This window comes from Engystomops pustulosus, chromosome 5, assembly GCF_040894005.1.
Source record: "Engystomops pustulosus chromosome 5, aEngPut4.maternal, whole genome shotgun sequence".
Lineage (NCBI taxonomy): Eukaryota > Metazoa > Chordata > Amphibia > Anura > Leptodactylidae > Engystomops > Engystomops pustulosus.
Window position 1 is genome coordinate 132,343,511 of NC_092415.1, and position 20,153 is coordinate 132,363,663.

The 20,153-nt window shown below is 41.3% G+C and overlaps 1 protein-coding gene across 4 annotated transcripts in view; it reads left to right on the forward strand.

The window, feature by feature from the left end:
- Window positions 1-20,153, forward strand: part of SLC12A7 (solute carrier family 12 member 7) — a 237,382-nt gene that overhangs the window by 77,706 nt on the left and 139,523 nt on the right. For 3 of the 4 annotated variants that reach the window (XM_072153070.1, XM_072153072.1, XM_072153071.1), the window contains one exon: window positions 17,535-17,626. In XM_072153070.1, the coding sequence (XP_072009171.1) occupies window positions 17,535-17,626 (92 nt within the window). Of the gene's footprint in view, window positions 1-9,412; window positions 9,586-17,534; window positions 17,627-20,153 lie in introns of those variants that run through there. The other variant, XM_072153074.1, reaches the window with a different exon arrangement.

Below are 20,153 nucleotides of genomic sequence, written 5' to 3' on the forward strand. Positions count from 1 at the left end.
TATAGCATATAGAATATATACAAACAAAGTGACGTGTGCCTGAAATAGGTAAATACGTGCATACAAGTATACAAAAGTAGTAATATTTAAATACATAAAATATGTAGAAAAAAAAAAAAAAAAATATATGGGAAGTGACTAAGTACATAGAATCAATACTATTAGCACTTATAAAAGCCATGCATAGTGCATGGTATTGCAAATAAATTATATAACAAACGGTGGCAAGTACATAGAATAAATCCTTAACTGTTAGCATATGTAGAAATCGAAGGCAAGCAATGCATTATTAGAAAAATAAATAAATAAATTACAGGCTCAGTATACTTGAACAAAGTTTGTATGAAATGTTAAAAACCTGCACATTTTATCCTATGAAGCTAGCATTTTACGATATTAGGGTGGTTAAGGATGTGGAGACTATGTTAAGGGTCCACATTATTGTGAACATGTGTTACCAATAAAGATTTACCTTTATATGCATCTTTCTAGTCTGTCCCTTTTTTTCCCTCCTGTTGGGTGGGTAAATTTGTTTCCTATTCGAGTTTTGGGGACTAATAAGACTAGGTGCGTTATTGCATGGAGTGACCACATGGTGGGCCACATACTTGGCCCTGGTATACATTTAGGGAAGATTTTTATCTCCCCACACAAAACCCCTTCACCTGTATCCAATTTTTTGTCCACACAGCCCCCAGTAATGTCCCCCACACAGCCCCCCCCAGTAAGTAATGTCCCCCACACAGCCCCCCAGTAAGTAATGTCCCCCACACAGCCCCCCAGTAAGTAATGTCCCCCACACAGCCCCCCAGTAAGTAATTTCCTCCACACAGCCCCCCAGTTGCATTTCAACTTCATTGCAGGCCTGCCCTAAAAGGAGCAGCTAACATCATTTTAGTGATTGATCTCCAGCCCTGTACTCATCAACACCCACACCTGTGTTAATGGAGCAATCTGTCATGGTTAAGTAAGAATCACTCCACTGGACACTTTAAAATGAGGCTGGTGCTTGGCATCATTGTTTCTCTTCTGTTTACCATGGTTATCTCTGATGAAACACGTGCAGTCATCATTGCATTGCACAAAACAGGGAACGGTATCGCAGCTAGAAAGATTGCACCTCAGTCAACAATCTTTCGCGTCATCAAGAAATTCAAGGAGAGAGGTTCCACTGTTGCCAAAAAGGCTCCAGGGCGCCCAAGAAGGACCAGCAAGCGCCAGGACCGTCTCTTAAAAGTGTTTCAGCTTTTGGATTGGGCTACCAGCAGTGCAGAGCTTGCTCAGGAATGGCAGCAGGCAGGTGTGAGTGCATCTGCATGCATTGTATGGCAGACACTCTTGGAGCAAGTCCTGGTATCAAGGAGGGCAGCAAAGAAGCCACTTCTCTCCAGAAAAAACATCAGGGACAGACTGATATTCTGCAGAAGGTACAGAGAGTGGACTGCTGAGGACTGGGGTAAAGTCATTTTCTCTGATGAATCCCCTTTCCAATTGTTTGGAACATCTGGAAAACAGCTTGTTCGGAGAAGACAAGGTGAGCGATACACCAGTCTTGCCTCATGCCAACTCTAAAGCATCCTGCAACCATTCATGTGTGGGGTTACTTCTCAGCCAAGGGAATCGGCTCTCTCACAGTCTTGCCTAAAAACACATCCATGAGGATCAACTTCTCCCAACTGTCCAAGAGCAGTTTGGAGATCAACAATGCCTTTTCCAGCATGATGGAGCACCTTGCCACAAAGCAAATGTGATAATTAAATGGCTCAGGGAACAAAACGGAGATTTTGGGTCCATGGCCTGGAAACTCCCCAGATCTTAATCCCATTGAGAACTTGTGGTTAATCATCAAGAGACGGTTGGGCAAACACAAACCAACAAATTGTGACAAAATGCAAGCATTGATTGTGCAAGAATAGACTGCTATCAGTCAGGATTTGGTTCAGAAGTTGATTGAGTGCGTGCCAGGGAGAATTGCAGAGGTCCTGGAGAAGGGTCAACACTGCAAATATTGACTTGCTGCATTAACTCATTCTTACTTTCAATAAAAGCTTTTGTTACTCATAATATCATTGCACTTGTATTTCTGTATGTGATAAAAACATCTGACAAACACACATAAAAACCAGAGGGCAACAGATCATGTGAAAATATAATATTTGTGTCATTCTCAAAACTTTTGGCCATGACTGTATTACTGTTTTGAATAAAAGAACCTGCACCACTGTATGTCTTGCCTATTAATAAGAACTTTATTATACTCGGTTTCCAACTACCATATATATCGTTTAAAAGCCGAGTTTTTCAGCACAAAAAATGTGCTGAAATACCTCACCTCGGCCTATACACGAGTAAATTTAAAAAAAAAAAAAACTTACATACTCGCCCTCCTTGCCCCCGATGCTCCACACGGCTTCCGATTGATGTTATAGCCGCCAGATGCACAATATGATGCGGCTGATGACGTCATAGTGCGCGTCGGCTGGCAGATCGCATGGGCTCGGCTCTGCTGGCTTCTACAGCATTAGAGAAGATAGAGGAGCCTCGCCGAGGATCGGAGGACGCATGAAGCATCAGGGCGCCGGAGGGTGTGTATATATATATATTTTTTTTAAGTGCTGGGCTGGCAGGCTGTATACTACTGGGGGCTGGCTGGCTGTTTACTACTGGGGACTCGGTAAAATGAGGGGTCTCGGCTTATACTCGGGTCGGCTTATACTCGAGTATATACGGTAATACACTTGCTAAAACATCTGCTTTTCCATGATTACATCCAATACACCAAGAATCCTCACTCAACCCAAGTTTCGGCTTTTGGCTCCATTCCCCCCCCCCCCCCCCCAAACACACTTCAGATCCACTTATCAATTCCTGCCTGCTCTTGTCGAAATTTCTACTCTTTATAGGTGTCATAGCTTTAGGCAGGCGTGGGAACTAATGAGCAGGGCAATGATTATGCCCTAGAGCATTGGTGGCGAACCTATGGCACGGGTGCCAGAGGTGGCACTCAGAGCCCTTTCTGTGGGCACCCAGGCCATCACCAGAGAGGACTTCAGGTATCTTCCTGCAGTCCAAGACATCCCAGTACTTGCTGTGCACAGAGCTATATTAAAGTGAGAACGCTACCTGGGACTACTGGAGGAGTGGGAAGGTGTGGACAGATCTGGATTATCATTGTAGCTCCTGCTCCAGCCCTGACAATTCTTCCTGTTTATGGGGACCTAAGGGAAGCTACAATGATCATCAAATTTATTCTATTTTCTGCTTTATTGGTGTCCTTAGGGTGCTGGTATGAATGAAAGCTGTGATGGAGCAGGGAGTATAAATCACAAATCACATTTCTGTGTTGGCACTTTGCAACAAATAAGTGGGTCTTGGTTGTAGTTTGGGCACTCGGTCTCTAAAAGGTTCGCCATCACTGCCCTAGAGCAAGAGCCTGAAGGGGCTCTGCTAATGCCCCCCCCCCCAAAAAAGCTCTTTAGATTGATTTGCATATATTTCAGTACATTTTTTTTCAGTGGCATAAGGAACAGGGATATAGATAAAATATACCTCGATTGTCTAATCTACTTATAGAGCTGCATCAAGAAGCAAAATATGCTGTAAATCTGGAAAAAAGTCCAATATTTTGCCTGCTTTCTCCATGCTGTGTACAGGATATTCTGCAGGGGAAAGAAGAACAAAAACAGGCACTGAGAAGCGGTTTTACTATTGTATTGCAAGTTTACCTGCCCTCTTAATTTCTGCAATAAATTTTTTTTCAAGGATTTAGTTGTGCTTTAACACATGCATTAACACCCTTTCATAGACAGATCCTAATGTACTTTTATCTAATTCTTGTTGGTTTCCTGAGAGACCTCACGAGTAACAATGCCAGCAGTATAATGCAGTCAATGACATTGTAACATAAGAACATGAAGAAAATTAGAATACTATGCAGTAATTGTAGGTCTTGTGTTTTGGATACTGAAAGCTTTGGTGAGGTGGAGGAAAACACATTTACTGACTTGCTTTTCCTAGTGAGAAAAAGGTCACAAACTGTACCCTTGAAGATTCACTCTTTCACATTCATTCTGCTTCCTCTCTATCTGTGTGTTTGTGACATAAAAAGGGGAACTGGCTGTTAGCCATATCAGCCCCCTTATTTCTCTGCATTGGCTGGTTTTGAAACGCAATGCATAGGCTGTGGGGAGGGGCTTAGCCCAATCTCAGATGCGCTTCAACTGAAACACTTGCATTCGGTAACAAGCATTGCCTGTTTTTACATACACAGTGAAAGCTGTAACCAACCATGCAAGAAAATGGTGCAGCTGTGTGTTTTGTCAATTGTAGCTCATTTGGAATTGTCCAGGCTCCCAGTACACAGCAAATAACTTTAAAATTGTGGCACTAAGAAGTACTATTTGTCCTGCAAATAACAAGCCCTCATACAGCTCTGTACACAAAAAAAGTATTGTTTAGGTATCGAGTATTGTGGTACTATCACATTCCAAATTCTGGCATTTGGAATCTAATCTACGCATAGTGCTGACAGCAGGATCAGGCTGTCACACTGTGACTGGGGCCACTATCTTCAGCTACTTTTCAGAGCAGGCCATTTTATGGACAGGAATAGAAACTGATGAGGCAAAACTCATTTATAAACCAGCTTCACTTTTTAAGAAAGTAGTGCAGAACTTTTAATAAGTGTATATTGGTAAATTACCTAATATTTTGCCCCCACATTTGGACAAGACCTTTAAGGTCGTGAGGGGGGACTAACTCCGTTTTCCCCAGTGGGAGTCTGAGGTTGTCTGAATGCAACTATAGACATGAGAAATACTATTGGTATTCCGAAACAAATCTGCCTGAATTCAGTGTACCTGTCATACCAGACATAGCTCCTACAAAATAGACAGAGCATGGTAGGTCACTGCTGCAGCCAATTACAGGTCTCGTGCCACTAACTGTCTTTAGAAGAGACCTACCATTTGTGTTGAGGTCATAATTGAGGTCTGGGTCAGGTGTGTGTGTGTAAAATATTATATCACTGTACTCACCTTTCCAATGCCCACCGCAAGTCCTCTTCTTGCTTAGGATGCACTGGTGCCTCTTCAGGTCCTTCAGCTCCTCTTCAGGTCGCTCGGTTCCTTGTCAGGTCCCCTTACAACGCCGGCGGCGTACAAACAATGACATTGGCAAGCGGCCATGCGCAGGGACCCGAACGACCAGAAGAGGAACTGGAGCATCCGAAGCAAAAAAGAGGATCTACAGGTGTGTCGAATAGGTGAGAACAATGCTAATCTTTTTTAATTAAAGGCTTGGCATACTCTGGGCAGGGGCTGGCCAGCTCTATACTGGGGGATGGGCTGGCTATATACTGGGGGGGCTAGCTGGCTATGTACTGGGGGCTTAGGCTGGCTATATACTGTGGGGGCTGGCAGGCTTTATACTGGGGGCAGGGGCTGGCAGGCTTTAATTTTGGGGAGCAGGGCTGGCAGGCTATATACTGGGGGATATGGGCTGGTCAGCTTTATACTGACTGGAGGCTGTGACCAATGTTTCCCACCCTCGGCTTATACTCGAGTCAATAGGTTTTTCCAGTTTTTTGTATTTAGAATTAGCACAGAGGGTATTTTGAACTTTTTTGATTTTAATTTAAATTTTCTTTTACAGTTTTTTAGACCCCCCTAGGTTACTTATCGATCCTACCATATATCGATCCTACCATATATAGTGCTATAGTACAGGATAGCAGTATATGACATTTTTTGCACATGGGCACATAGTTACAGATTTGCATAAATGATAAATCCTCAGGTCTTGTAGCTGGCGGTGGTATGTAAAGTTAACACCCGCGATCGGTGCCAGCAATGATCATTGGTGTTAACGAGGTGGGGGCGGGTTCCTTGTTGCCATATGCTTCAATATTGATTTCAGTATTATGTTGGTTTTCAGGGTTAAAGGTAACATGTCAACAAATATTAATCTTATGAACCACTGAGACGATGGTGTAAGCCGATACCTTGGACCAGAGTCTAAGTGGTACCCGGTTTTCACCCGAGCCCGCTGCAAAGTGGGTTGGACTTGGTTCCACAGGCGCGACTCTGTCCGCGGTGGCAGCCAAGGCGAAGTACAGAATCGTAAAGCAAACTCTGGTCTGGATCAGAGTCGGGGACATATCAGAAGGTCAGGACAGACAGCACGGCATCGAAGTCAATAACGGAACCGGGGGTCACAACAGGAAATCACAATAATAGCGCAGGGCATAGGAACAAAGCTTTCTCCAAGGCACAAAGATCTGGCAGGGGACACAGGAAGGGCAGGAATTTATCTTGGCAGCCAGCCAGCCAGCGTCAATTATCGTCACGGTGGCCCTTTTAAATCTTACCAAGCTAGAGTGGACCGCAGGGAGTGAGGAGACTGCAGCTGGAGCCGGGAGAGGTGAGTCAACACGCAGGCAGGCTCCAGGGGCACAGTAAGGCACCCGGATGCTCCTGCGACCCGGGATATGGGTGGCAGGGGCACCCATGACAGATTACATTCCAGATCTAGTATCATCCAGAAAAACTTGAATAATATGTACTGTATATTATCTGGTTTGTAAGATTTGTAAGAAGGATTCCTTTTAAAGAAAATATCTTGAAGTAACATTTTATGTGTTGAAAAAGGTGTTTCTCATTGTGCTTCTTCAAAAATATACTTAAACTGTAATTTCATGTTGTAAAAGTAGCCTTATTTTTTTCTCAGAAGTAAGAAAAGGTTAAATCTGGGTCATCAAGTTTTTAGTCTTCAAGTTTTGCCAGGGTCAACAAGTTTTGCCAGCACCAATCGTGGGTGTTAGTGCTGGGTGCAATATGTAGCAAACACTAATGCTGCATGGAGAGTGCTCAGTCCGCCGGTTAGGGGCTAATACCTTTAAAATAAACTCCTAACTTGCCATAACTTTTTAAAATTTCATTGTATGGAGCTGTATGAGGTGTTTGTTTTTTTTTAAGCACTGTAGACAAAATGGGAAATTTTTTCTATGCAAATATAAGGGATTGACGCTGTGTAATGAAGGACTAACACAATTGATGGCGAAAAAATTGTCAGTAATGATGAGTTTAGTTGCAGTTAATCCACCATTCTTGGTGGCTCCGAAATCGAATCGGCAGTTTCTTCTGTTCCCGCCGGGGCTAAGGATGTCGTTGAACCTCAATTCTCAATCTATGCAGGGTCAGCTAATAAAAATATCAGTGTAGTCGGGGCTTTCCAGATTGACCAATCGGACATACAATAAATAGAGGCATGAGAATGGTCACATAGAACTCCCTAACACCCCACATTGCCAGCAAATTTATACACGTAAAGAGCTCTGTGATGGCTTGTTTTCCATGTAAGAAATTGCACTTCATAGTGATGGTATTTAATATTCCATGCCGCGTACTGGGAAGCGGGGAAAAAATTCTGAATGCAGTGAAAATGGTGAAAAAACCCATTTGCACTGTTTTCTTGTGGACTTGGATTTCTTGCGGTCTGGCGTTTCTATTGTACATCGCTGCAGTGTCTGCTAGCGTTATCAGAGGTTTCCGATAACGCTAGCAGTGTAACACTCCTGCATCTGTTGTAGCACTAGTAAGCAGCTCCTAGTGCCGTTTATACAGATGACAGGTCCTCTTTAAAGGAAATCTGCCATCAAAATCAAGCTTGTTAAACCAGGGGAACGTACTCATAGATCCAGGCACAGTGACTGTGGTAATTTATAGTTATATTGTACAGGCGGTCCCCTACTTAAGAACACTCTACTTACATACGACCCCTAGTTACAAACGGACCACTGGATATTGGTAATTTATTGTACTTTAGTCCTAGGCTACAATAATCAGCTGTAAGAGTTATCAGATGTGTCTGCAATGAAGCTTTAGTGTTAATAGTGATTCTTATGACAATCCAACATTTTTAAAATCCATTATATTTATATTTATATATTTATATTTATTATCCATTTCCTTTTTCGGCCGCGTATACATCCCCACAGACGGGTGTGTGAATGCACTCTAACTCTGTTTTTGTGATGATCATGATAAATCTCCCTACTGTTTTACATTGTTACTTATGTATTTATTTATTACTTCATTGACAATTTTTAAAGGGATGAAATTTGTAATTCCTTTTAAACCCAGTGATTTGCTTTATGAATTTTCTATTTCCCATTTCATGTTGCAAGATACTTGACTTAAATGTCTTGATTTTCCATCAGCTTCATAGAGTTATTTTAGTTTAAAGGAAATCGCCATTTGAAAAAAACTAAAATCCCCTAGAAAAATACTCACCTGCGCTCCTTTTGATGTTGAGCCTGTTGTCCGTTGCTATGCTTGCCATGTTGGGATCACCTAGAAAAGAAAGTTATAATTAGCAGCCCAGGAGCTAGGAGACTCTCGTGTGACGTCACATCCCTCTCCCATGCTTCCATCATGGGAAAGGGAGGTGGCAGGGCGTGCATGATTAGCAGCCCGGAGCGCCAGACATCTAGGTGTTGCCAGCGTGTTAAGACTAGCGAAGGACAGCGCCGGGATCACCATAAAGAGGAACGGAGATATTATGGAAAAGAAAATTAGCATTGAGTCCTCTGGAATAAGTTTTGGTCATTTGCTTCTCATTTTATACCTGTGCAGCAAAAAATAAAACTTTCTTTTCCTTATAGGATATTATCCTTCTGTTTTGCTTTGAGGTCTTTTTATCGTGTTGGAATTATAAAATGGGTCAGGGAAATGTAAAAGAGAGAAAATACCAAAGTCATTTACAGAGGATTAAGTATACTGGTGACATGAGTTAATAAACAAGTAAATCCTTCCTAACAAAATGGGATTTGAAAAGTGAATGAAACCAAACCATCCAGTATTTTGATGTTTTAATCACCATTTAAATAGGAAAAGTGCAGTTATCATAAATATAGTACCAGCTGGTAATGGGCCCCCATCAGAAGGCCCCTGTTTCTGTTTTATTTAGAGCACACACATATGGTTGTTTGGAGGCAGACATTTAAGTGACTGTTCTATTGATCTACATACAGCTTGTAGAAATCCATGCACTTGTAGAGACAAACCTATTGGTATGTACAGTACTTTGGGAATTGTTCATTTGCAGAAATTCTTAAAATGTTAACATTTAACAACCCCAAAGAGACCATTTGAAACCCTTTAAGTCAGCATAATTAGCTAGTTAATTGAGGCTTTTGAGGGATTAATTTTCAAATGATAGAATATTAGTAAATAAAAGAAGATGTTTTAAGGATATTCTAATTATAGCACTTGCTTCTAACAGTTGGTTGCTCCCCTTCAGACCATTCACTGTTTATCAGTGGTAAAGATCTATCGGCTTAAAGCTGTCACAGTGTATTGCTGTTGCTGTGCTGCTCGGCTTTGTGTCAGAGGTGCAGTGTAAACCCTGGGAAGCCTGATGACTTGCCTTAGAGTAGTTTGGTTGCTACTGAGAAACAGGCATTAGTGGAACTGAGTGGGGAAAAAGCAGCTTGCGTTCTTGTCCATTTATTACCTGGCAAAATCCATATTGCATAAACCCCTACTATGAATATTTTGGATTACAGAGATGGTGGTCCGAGTGTCGGTAAGTTCTCACAATGGTTTTCTTCTAAAATGTATTTTTACTGTATGTTTTAGTTTTATGTTTATCAAGTCCTGATGGTTTTATATTATGAGTGTTTGCAGAGGATATAACCAAAATAGAATTTTTATTTATGAATGTGTGTGTTTTTTTTTTTTTTTTTTAAACCGACTTAAGCAATTTAATTTCAGTGATTTGACTAGATGGTTGCATGAGTGCAGGGCTGGTATCATCTGTTACGTAAAGGGATTAGACATATGGCTTTTTAGTCCTTCTGTGTCTCTGTTTTTGTTACTGAGTGGAGGGGGCGATTGATAGCACACCGTACATTATATCAGAAACCATTTTAATAATGCATGTTTAGTTGGGCTCCTTAAGGAATGTTTTAGAAGTGTTGCTGGGATTATAACACATTTTAATATATACATTAAATATAGTTTATAAAGCATGGCCTCATAAGACACAGTATATGACCTGCATTGTAGTTTATTTGTAAAAGGAAGTAAGAAGAAAATGGATTTGTCCTCATAATGTACTTTAAAGAAAAAAATATAACAATTTTATCAAACTGCAGAGAAGTCCTAGATTTAAGAGACTGGTTTGTAATGTAAGTACCAAAGAAAAACCCTTATCTACCTATATTTACCTATTGCGTGTGTCTATATTTATATATTTTTACACAATTTTTCTGTAAAGTAAACTTTTTAGGGCTTTCTATCGGGGTTTTTTGGGCTATAATGTTAATGAAGTGAATCCATAAAGATCAAATATCCAGTTATAAAATTACGTAAAATAGTACTTTAAAGTATAGGAAACTTATTATTAGGTCTTATTTAGGCTTTTTATAATTCTGCCTCTGCCTTTAGCATTAGTTATCACTAGTAGTTGTATTCTGTTCTTGATACTGATTCTTTTAGCCTCACTCAAAGATCAAATTACTTTTACAAATTTCAATCGAGGTGGCTTTCCCAAAGAAATTAAATAGTCACAAATATTTGTTGGCTTTTGTGTATATATATAATATGTGTGTATATATACATGGCAACTTGAAGGGGATGACCAATTTGCCTCATATTTATTGTAATGTGGATGTAATTGTGGGGGGCAGGATATAAGGTAATTTACAAATATATTCAAATCTATTATTAGTTGTGCTCTGCTTTCTAGATATGTGTGTGAAGTGAAGCCTCCCGTCTTTTACCTCATAAGCCAGACATTCCGGTCTAAAAAATAGCTGCAGATGGGGTCGTGTGATCTCTAACTGGCGATTGTTCATGTCTGGCCGATAAGGTAAAAGACTGGAGGTTTCACTTATATCAAGAAAGTGGAGCAGAACTATTAATAAATGTATATTGGTAAATTACCTAATATCTTGCCCCCCCCCCCCCCCACACACACACACACACGTACACACACATTTAAAAAAAGCATGAGGTAAAGTGGACAAGTTTTAAGCAAGTATTTTTTTTAGAACATTTTTTTTATATTCAAAACAGCATTTCAGTGCATTATGGGTGTGGTCGACTGTTTCATTGCCCCCTCTCTTCCCAAATTTAATAGGAACACATGTATAGTGAAACAGATTAACAAACCTTTCCGATTGTTTCTTTCATGGCCAGAGTGGTGCTATCTTACAGAAAATCAATTTAAGCCATGAAAATACGCTCCTAGCCATAAAGAAGGTATTAAACTTTATTTGTATGAGAAGAATATTACTGTTAATTTCTAAGTTTATTAGGCAAAACAACAAAGGATTGGATTCTCTAGATGCCTCTGGCCTAGTAACCTAAATGAATGTTTATCCAATGCCATATTTTATTACAAACATTTTGCTATATGACAAAGGATCAAACAAAGGCCTGGCATGCTGACATGTGACTGCTGCAGCCAATCTAAGGACGTGGATGATAAGGGACCACTTAAAGCCGGCTTCACAGACTGATACACTGTGCAAGGATAATTCCCCCCTCACTCTGTGCTGGAACTTCCTCTGCTACTGCGTGATTACAGCATGCAGGAGAAAGGGAGCAGAGGGGGAGACACTGTAACAGCCTGTGACATTGCAGCATGAAGGGAATCACGTAACATCTGTCTTCCAGAGTCCTTGAGCAGGGGTGTAACTAGAATTGATTGGGCCCCATACAAAAATCCTGGTAGGGCCCCCCATCCCTTACTGTGCCCAAAGAATATAATAACCCCTCTTCGACTTTAGGTGCGTACACACACTCCGCTTGCAGTGCGTTTTGAAAGGGTTGCAAACGGAACAGGGAGGGGCTTGTGTCAATTGTATCTGCATTTAAGAGGAAACGCATGCAATCGGTATCTAGTACCATGTGTTTTGCATGTACGAAATGCAAAACATGTGGTGCTTACTTGCATTGCAATCAGAACGTATGTCCGCACTCTCAAAGACCAATCTTTCTCTTATCAGCAGGAGAGAAGTGTTGCAAATAAGTGATATGGGAAGCGGAGCAGGGCACAGTTGGGAAAAGTACGGTAGCTGGAGGCACATTACAAAGCCAAACCTAAGGGGTCAGAAGTCAGCGGGTCTTTCTTGTATATTTTACTTCTCATCCTGCTGCTTGATCTCTCCCTCCTCCGACTCCAGCATATGTCACAGCTCTACACAGTGGGGGTTTGGGGAGCCTCTTACTACAGCCCTACACCTCGCTCTGCAGGAAGCTGCCTGTGAGGGGGCGGGGTTTGCTTTGAAAGTTTTCCAGAGGAAAAAGGAATTTGCTGAGACAGAGCATGCAGCATATGGTACTTGTAGGTAAGTGGCTGGCTGCATGCAGGAGTTCTGCTACATCCTATTACTGTGTTTGCACACAGACAGCCACTTATTCACACTTCCTATCTGCAGATCTCTCAGCCTCTTCCCTACTGCTGCCCACTCTCTCTGCCTCTAGAGGTAAACATACAGTGTCCTTAGCGGGCCCTCCCTCTGTGCGGACCCCGTTGCTGCTGCTACGGCGGTTGTTCAGCCACTGCCTTTTAAGCATATTAGCATAATTTTAAAAGTTTATCTTAGAAGGAAGGAGGCCATGGATAACAAATATAAGAAGATTGCCACAGTCACTGTGCCTGGATCTATAAATAAGCGTCCTTGATTTATCATGTTTCATTTTCACGGTAGATTTGCTTTATAGGACACCTGTCATCAGGTCTCTGTCACTAGTCCTGTCACCACTACCTGTTGGAGCAGCTCACAAGGATTCCATCACAGCCTTTATCTAGTCAATTCATACATTAATCATTCTAAAATCCTCTTTTCTTTATTATGTAAATGAGGCTGGGTACATGGAGAGAGAAATTGATGTCACCCCTGTTCAGGGCCAGCGCTATGGGTAGGCAAAGTGGGCATTTGAGAGGAATTTCTTCTTTCAAATGAATCTAAAATTGTGTTTCTAAGTGCCATGGATCCAGAGATGTTCAGGTTTAAAGTGAGACTTTCAGGTGCAATTTTTTTTATATAAAAATCACTCCAGACAGCATTTTAACAGTTAATATGTCTGTTTTTCTGACACTTAGAAACACAGACTCTCCTCTTTCATAGGAAAAAAGAATAGTTGTTTTATGTGTCATACAGCCTGAGATATACCTCCTCCAGATTCTTAGCCACAATGCTACAGGGAGCATTTGCTGGACACAGGAGCTGCTGCACCTCACAGATAATGGAAATATTCACTTTATATGTTACTATATTTTGAGAAGGGATAATATCAAATAATATTTATGTTTTTAACCCTCTCCTATCCAGAACTATCTAAGAGCACAGTATCTCTCTTATTGCCTTTTTATTTTCTGATTTTTTTTTTCGAAAATTGACTGATATGGTGAACATTTGAGTCTCTTCGCCTAATGTCGCTACATATTAACACCGGAACCAGAACGTGTCCATAAAGTTATATGTAACACCAAAAACACACACATGTTCTGGAATAAAGTTTTTATTTCACACCATCCTCCATTATTTATGCCTATTGTCACGGGTGACCCTGCGATACCTGCCCAGCCCCGGTCTGGAGTCATGGCACAGGTGCCCCCGCGATCCATGTTGCGTATCGCGGGTGCACCCGTGCTCTGTTGTATGCTCCTGCTTGCCCCGGTCGCTTACCTCTCCTGGCTCCTGATGGCTCTATCGCCGTCCCATCCAGGCCGCATGTCTGCCCCCTGACTAGGCCGCGCGCTTCTGCTGCTAGGGCGCACGCGCCTACTCTCTAAGAATTCAAAGGGCCAACGTCCTCCTTGTTGGCGCTGGCATTCCCGGCTCAGCCATATAGCCTGGCGACTCCCAGCATCCCCTGCCGGATCTTCAGGTCATTTTACTGAAGAGAAAGCCTCCTGAGCGTTTCCAGACGCCTCCATGATTCCTGAGCGTTTTCCAGACGCCTCTGAGTTCCCGTGTTCCTGTGGCGTTCCCGTGTCCCTGTGGCGTTCCCGTGTCCCTGTGGCTTTCCCGTGTCCCTGTGGCTTTCCCGTGTCCCTGTGGCTTTCCCGTGTCCCTGTGGCTTTCCCGTGTCCCTGTGGCTTTCCCGTGTTCCTGTGGCTTTCCCGTGTCCCTCTGGCGTTCCCGTGTCCCTCTGGCGTTCCCGTGTCCCTCTGGCGGTCCTGTAATTCTGTGGCAGTCCGGTTATCCTGTGGTCTTCCGAGGTCCTGCCAGCTGTCCTTCTGAGGTCCTGCCAGCTGTCCTTCTGAGGTCCTGCCAGCTGTCCTTCTGAGGTCCTGCCAGCTGTCCTTCTGAGGTCCTTTTGCTATCTTATTAGCTTGGTTTATGGTTATTTATTTTGGTTACCATTGTGTAAAGAGCATACAATGATAGATCTGTGTGAAGCTTAGTGCAATTTTCTGCAAAAATAGTTTGGTGTCCCCTGTGGATTTAACATTCTTTAGCTGCATATTTTGGGGAATATACACATGTGGGGTGTGTATGATCGCCTCACATCTTGCTGTTTTAGGAAAGTATGTTTTCTTTACATAAGGATTCTGTTTTTGTATATATTTTAGAGGAAATGTAGCAGTTTCAAGCAATTTTTGCATTTTATTGTTGTTTGCTGCAAAGTTGCATGAAGGGGGTAGTGTGTATGAATGAAAAAGCTATTCTTGTTTACATGGTGATTTCTGGAAAAAATTGATTCTGACAGAATAGGAGCTTTTTATTTTGTGTGTGATATATTTTTAAACACATTCGTGGATAGCAATCAAATATGGCATGGGTTTTGTTTTAGCATTTTGGGGAGTGTAAATTCTTGATGTTGTGTATTGTGGTATATACATAAATCTGCTCACTTTGTGTTAATATTTTTAAATCCCTATTTGTGCGTAGACCTCCACTTCGATGTGAGTTTTATGTAAAAATGTACGTTATCAAGGCATTTTCAGTACACTTTTTGTTTAATAATTTGTGTTTGTCACAAAGTTACATGAGGGTGGTCAAATGTTAATCACCTGGTTGTCTGCTTTCAAAATTATATAGGTTTTATGGGTGCCTTTACTTTTTAATCTGTTTTATTGATATATTTTGCAGGTTGTGACTGTCTTAAAATTTCTAGCTGAAAAGCAGATATTTAGTTATTTTAGTTTTAGTGATATTATGATGATTTATTCATGTGAACATATCAATATGAGGCATTTGTGAACTCTACACATGTCCATCTGTTACATTTAGGAGATGTGAAGGTAGATATTTTCTGTTTCGAGCACATTTTTTGCCATCAAAGTAAAATTTTAATTTTTTTTTTTAAATGTTCAGTTTGAATCAAAATTGCATGAAGGCGTCTATGTCTATAAACTCTTTAATTCAATTTTGAAAATGAAGCAAGTGTCTGTGGTATGTGGTTTCCTGCGGTTTACTTTAATTCTTTTTGCTGTAATTCCGTCAAAATTCTAAAAATTGATCTGGCCAATAATGCGACAAAATATCCAGAAATGCCTGGCAGTGAAAGGCTTAATACCCCTTGGTTGAATTCCTGGGTGAATATGCTGATCATCTATCTCCTGTCTATATATCTATCAGTCTAGTTATCCATCTCCTATAATCTGACCATTTATATATCTCACTTTTTCTCTATTTATCAATCAATCTTCTATTTCTCTTCTACTGTATTTATCTCTCATATCTATCTACTGAGTATATAATATATCTTAGTTCTGCATCTAGAAATCTCTATCATCTTTCATATTTATCTTTTATCATAATAATTATAATTAATAATTCCTTTATTTATATAGCACACTCAGGTTACGCAGTGCTGCACAGAGCTTGCCAAATTAGTTCCTGTCCCCAATGGTGCTCCTAATCTAATCAACCTACCAGTAAGTTTTTGGAGTGTGGGAGGAAACCGGAAAATACCAAGAGAACATGCAAACTCTTTGTAGATGTTGACTAGCACTGCAAGGCTGTAGTGCTAAGCACTGAGCCACCGTGCTGCCCATCAATCTCCCTATCATCTATCTATCTCCTATAAAATTCTCCTATATTACAGTTTGTTTTACCATACTGAAGGGAGTCTCTTACTGACTGTGACCGGTCATAAAATAGTTTTATTCTGGGTTTCACTTTTAGCTTTAACTGCTCACATCCTGTGTTCTCCCATACACATGTATGAGACGGACATCAGCCACACATGAATCTGACATGTTCTGCTATAACATGGCTTCCTGGAGCTGTTGCATCTCTCCTATACACAAACAGGCTGCAGGGGGCGCCAGCACCAGGAAGCACATGGAGGAGCTATTACACCATTATACCTCACATCATTATACAGGCTGTCAGTCAAGCCCTGGGGGGGGAGGGGCTGTGCCTCCCACTCATGAATAAGCTGGACAGCTGAATACAATAATGATTCATTGGATCTCTGTCAGGTCATTTGCATACAGCTTTAGGACCTGATTGCTTAAAGGGATCCTGTCACACATTTGCACATATAGAGCCAGTGACAGGTTCCTATAGAGCTCTATTCACTCACTGATACCCTTCTTTTAGCTTAAAATTGTTTCATTTGCATCCACATAATTCACCTTTTTATCTTCTATTACGTGGCATCAGAGGGGGGCGTGTCCTGCTCGGCCAACCTCTCCCATCAACTCCTTCCCATGCCTTATGCTTTCTTACTGGTCACAGTTCATGTCATGTGACCAGAGTGACATCATCTCATGTGATCAGATACATGCATGGGGTACAGTTTGCTATTATTAAGAGGCTAAAGTACCTAAGGTAACAGCTGCCTCTATGGACTTCTACTACTCCTGATCCTCCATGGAGGCTGCTGTGATTTCATGTAATTACATACATGGTGTACAGTTTGCTATTGGAGGCTGAGAGATATGCAATGATGTCGCTGGTCACATGTCATGAATGTAACACAAGGCACAGTGTAAAAAAATTGATACAATGGGGCAGATTTATCAAGCTGCCTGAAAGTCAGAATGTTTCTAGTTGCCCATGGCACCCAATCACAGCTCAGCTTTCATTTTACCAGTACTCATGAATATTTTAAAGGGGAGCTGTGATTGGTTGCCATGGGCAACTAGGAATATTCTGACTTGCAGACAGCTTGATAAATCTGCCCTAATATTTCCCATCTGTACAGAGAGCTTTATATGTCTGTAGCTGAATATTAGCAGACGGTCCCTAAGTGCAAGAAGGCAGAGCAGGGATTTGAAGAGACACAGAGCTGTTTGCATGTGTACTGGTGAGGGACAATAAAGGGATAGGGGCAATGCTTTATAATGAAAATATATTTCGTTTTGGTGGTGATTCTCTTTAAGGCTTGCAAAAACTTTTACTGTGTTTTTTTTATAAATATGGGTTAGATAATCCCTTTTGTTTATCTGGCTTTACAGTTAAAGGCTCTATCCCGTGGGAAAACCCCTTTAAGGAAAGATAAACTATGTAAATAATACATTTTCACCGGTCCACCCATTGAAACATTTGTTTGTTTATTCTACAGGAGATGGCAACCCTAGAGAAAATAGTCCCTTTATTCAGAATGAGATGGATAAAGACAACTTATATGAAGGAAAAAACATGGCGCTTTTTGAGGTATTTTGCATCATTTCATATAAGTATTGTAAAGGAATGTTTAACAATTGTTGAAGTAAAGGGCGGCACAGTAAAGTTATGGATTAAGATCCAAAGTGAGTGCAAGTCGAAGGGGATCCGACTCAAAGCCCCAAAAAATCCAATAAATCGAACAGGCGAGCAGCACTCCGTATCGTTGAATGATTTATTCACAAGTGGAAAATGCAACGTTTCAGCTAACTCAATGTAGCCAATTTCAAGCAGAATTGCTCGCCCGTTCGTTTTATTGTAAAGGAATGTTTATATATACATTGTCCCCTTAAGGACACAGCCAGTTTTTTGTAATAATCTGTGTCGTAATAACTTTTAACACTTTAACTTATCAAATTGATTTTGAGATTGTTTGTTTGTTTTCTTGTGACATATTGAAATTTATATTAGTTGTATAATTTTGCTGAATTTTAGAAGGTTTATAGTTTTAGTAGCAAGTTCTCAAATTGTGTGCACCACCTACTCCTCCAAACACACGTGCACTGCTACCTACTGCACACACCTTGTGCAGTACTCCTACTATCACAACGCGCTTACAAGTGCGGTTGGGGGGAAGGGGAAACAGACAATGGGGAGCATAACGCAAGGAAAAAGGACAGTGCTGGGAATAACGCAAGGAAAAACAGATGATGGAGGGGTGTAGTAGTGATTGTGCAACAGTACCTACAGGACAGATCACATGTATATCTCTAACACCACCAAATGCAGAATGGTGGCGTTGGAGAGCGGCGGATCTGTCATGACTTACATAACTGTAACAGGCCAGTCCGCATTGACTGGCCAGTTTCAGCGATGGACATCACAGGACCAATCAAATTGGTCCTGTGATGTCAGCGGGTGGGTGTACTGAAGAACAGCCTTCCATAACTTTGCATAAATTCAACCAGCTGATTGCGGGAGAAATACTGGAAATAGAAATGGTAATACCAATATAAAGGGCTCAAAGGCTGTCCCCTTACACACTTAGATTTTTGGGGGGAAGAGTGGGTGGGGGGGGGGGTCAATCCTTTTCACTTGCAGATACTCGAATATGGCCTTAAGGGGTCTTCCAACATTCAGAAAAACTTTTGGATGAAAACACATTTTTGATATTTTTTTGGAATCTGAGAAAAACTCTTAAACCAATTGAATGATACTGGGGTACATTTACTAAAAACAGTGCAAACTGCACAATGTGCAGTTTGGTTGCGTAATGCACAGAGGATGCCAGATCCTTGAATTGTGGCACATGTTCTTTATGAATCTGGCTCTCTTTGCATTGCCCCAACAGAGTGCACCAGGGTGCACTTTTAACATGGACGTACAACACACTGTCAGACTTTACATGTTAAATGTGGTGCATGGTCTGACTGTGCATCAGAATACCCATTTCAGTGACGAAATTCATGTCACGTTTAGAATAGTGCAGCCTTGTGACACATATGTGGCACGGGCATTTCTTGGATACATGTGCAAGCAGTTTGCACATGAAATAATTTGTACAAAGTTTGCCAGAAAACTGGCGCAAGGACCGTAATAAATGTTCCCCGTAGTGTTTCAATAATGTATGTGAATACTTTATACTGCGGAGGCTTCTTATACGCACTAATAATCTACGGTTACAGTGAAAAATGTGTTGAGCAATATTGCCGCTTCATGCTGAGTGAGAACTATAGACTTCTTACAGCTACTATTATGTATGAATTAATTAATTTTTATCGCTTCTAAAACATATAGGAGGATGCAAGACTTAAAGTCTTCCAAAAATGTAAAGTTTATCAGGTAAAAGCCTCAAAAAGAGCAAAATTCACCAAAACCTTTTTATGCAGGTCAAAAAATGAAATTCAATACATATTTTTTCAGGGCCCACTTTTTAACCGGTCATGTTCAGTTCAAGAAATTTGTTAGTGCAGACCTAAACCTTTACCTTCAGTATATCTGACCTAGTCTCATGTAAAGTGGTTTTGATGTCTCTATGATTAAATGTTATATAGTTTACACGGTTGAAAAAAGACCCATGTCCATCAAGTTCAACCTAGGAAGGAAAGGGATTGGATGAGTAAGGGATTTAGGGGAAACAATTCTATATAACATAACCATCAATGGTATTTAGGTGTAAAAAGGCATCTAGACCCTTCTTGAAGCTCTCTGCTGTCCCTGCTGTGACCAGCGCCTGAGGCAGGCTATTCCACAGATTGACAGTTCTCATAGTAAAAAAAAAGCCCTGCCACCTCTGGTGATTAATCCCTTCCCGATGTGCGCCGTATTACAAGTGCGGGTGTCCTCTCCATAGCCGTCAAGTCTTTGCTACATATTGCATTGGGTCTTTACTGCATATTGTTTTCCTGTCAATCGCCTGCCTGCGGCTTCAAAGAAAGTAGGCGTTGCCATATTGGTGACGATTGCTGCTCCACGTGAATTCATCGGGGAGCGGAGATCAGTCGCCATGACAGCCCCGGGCCTTCAAAAGACCTGAGGCTTATTTTAACCCATTCATTACAATGTGCGATTGGCGAGG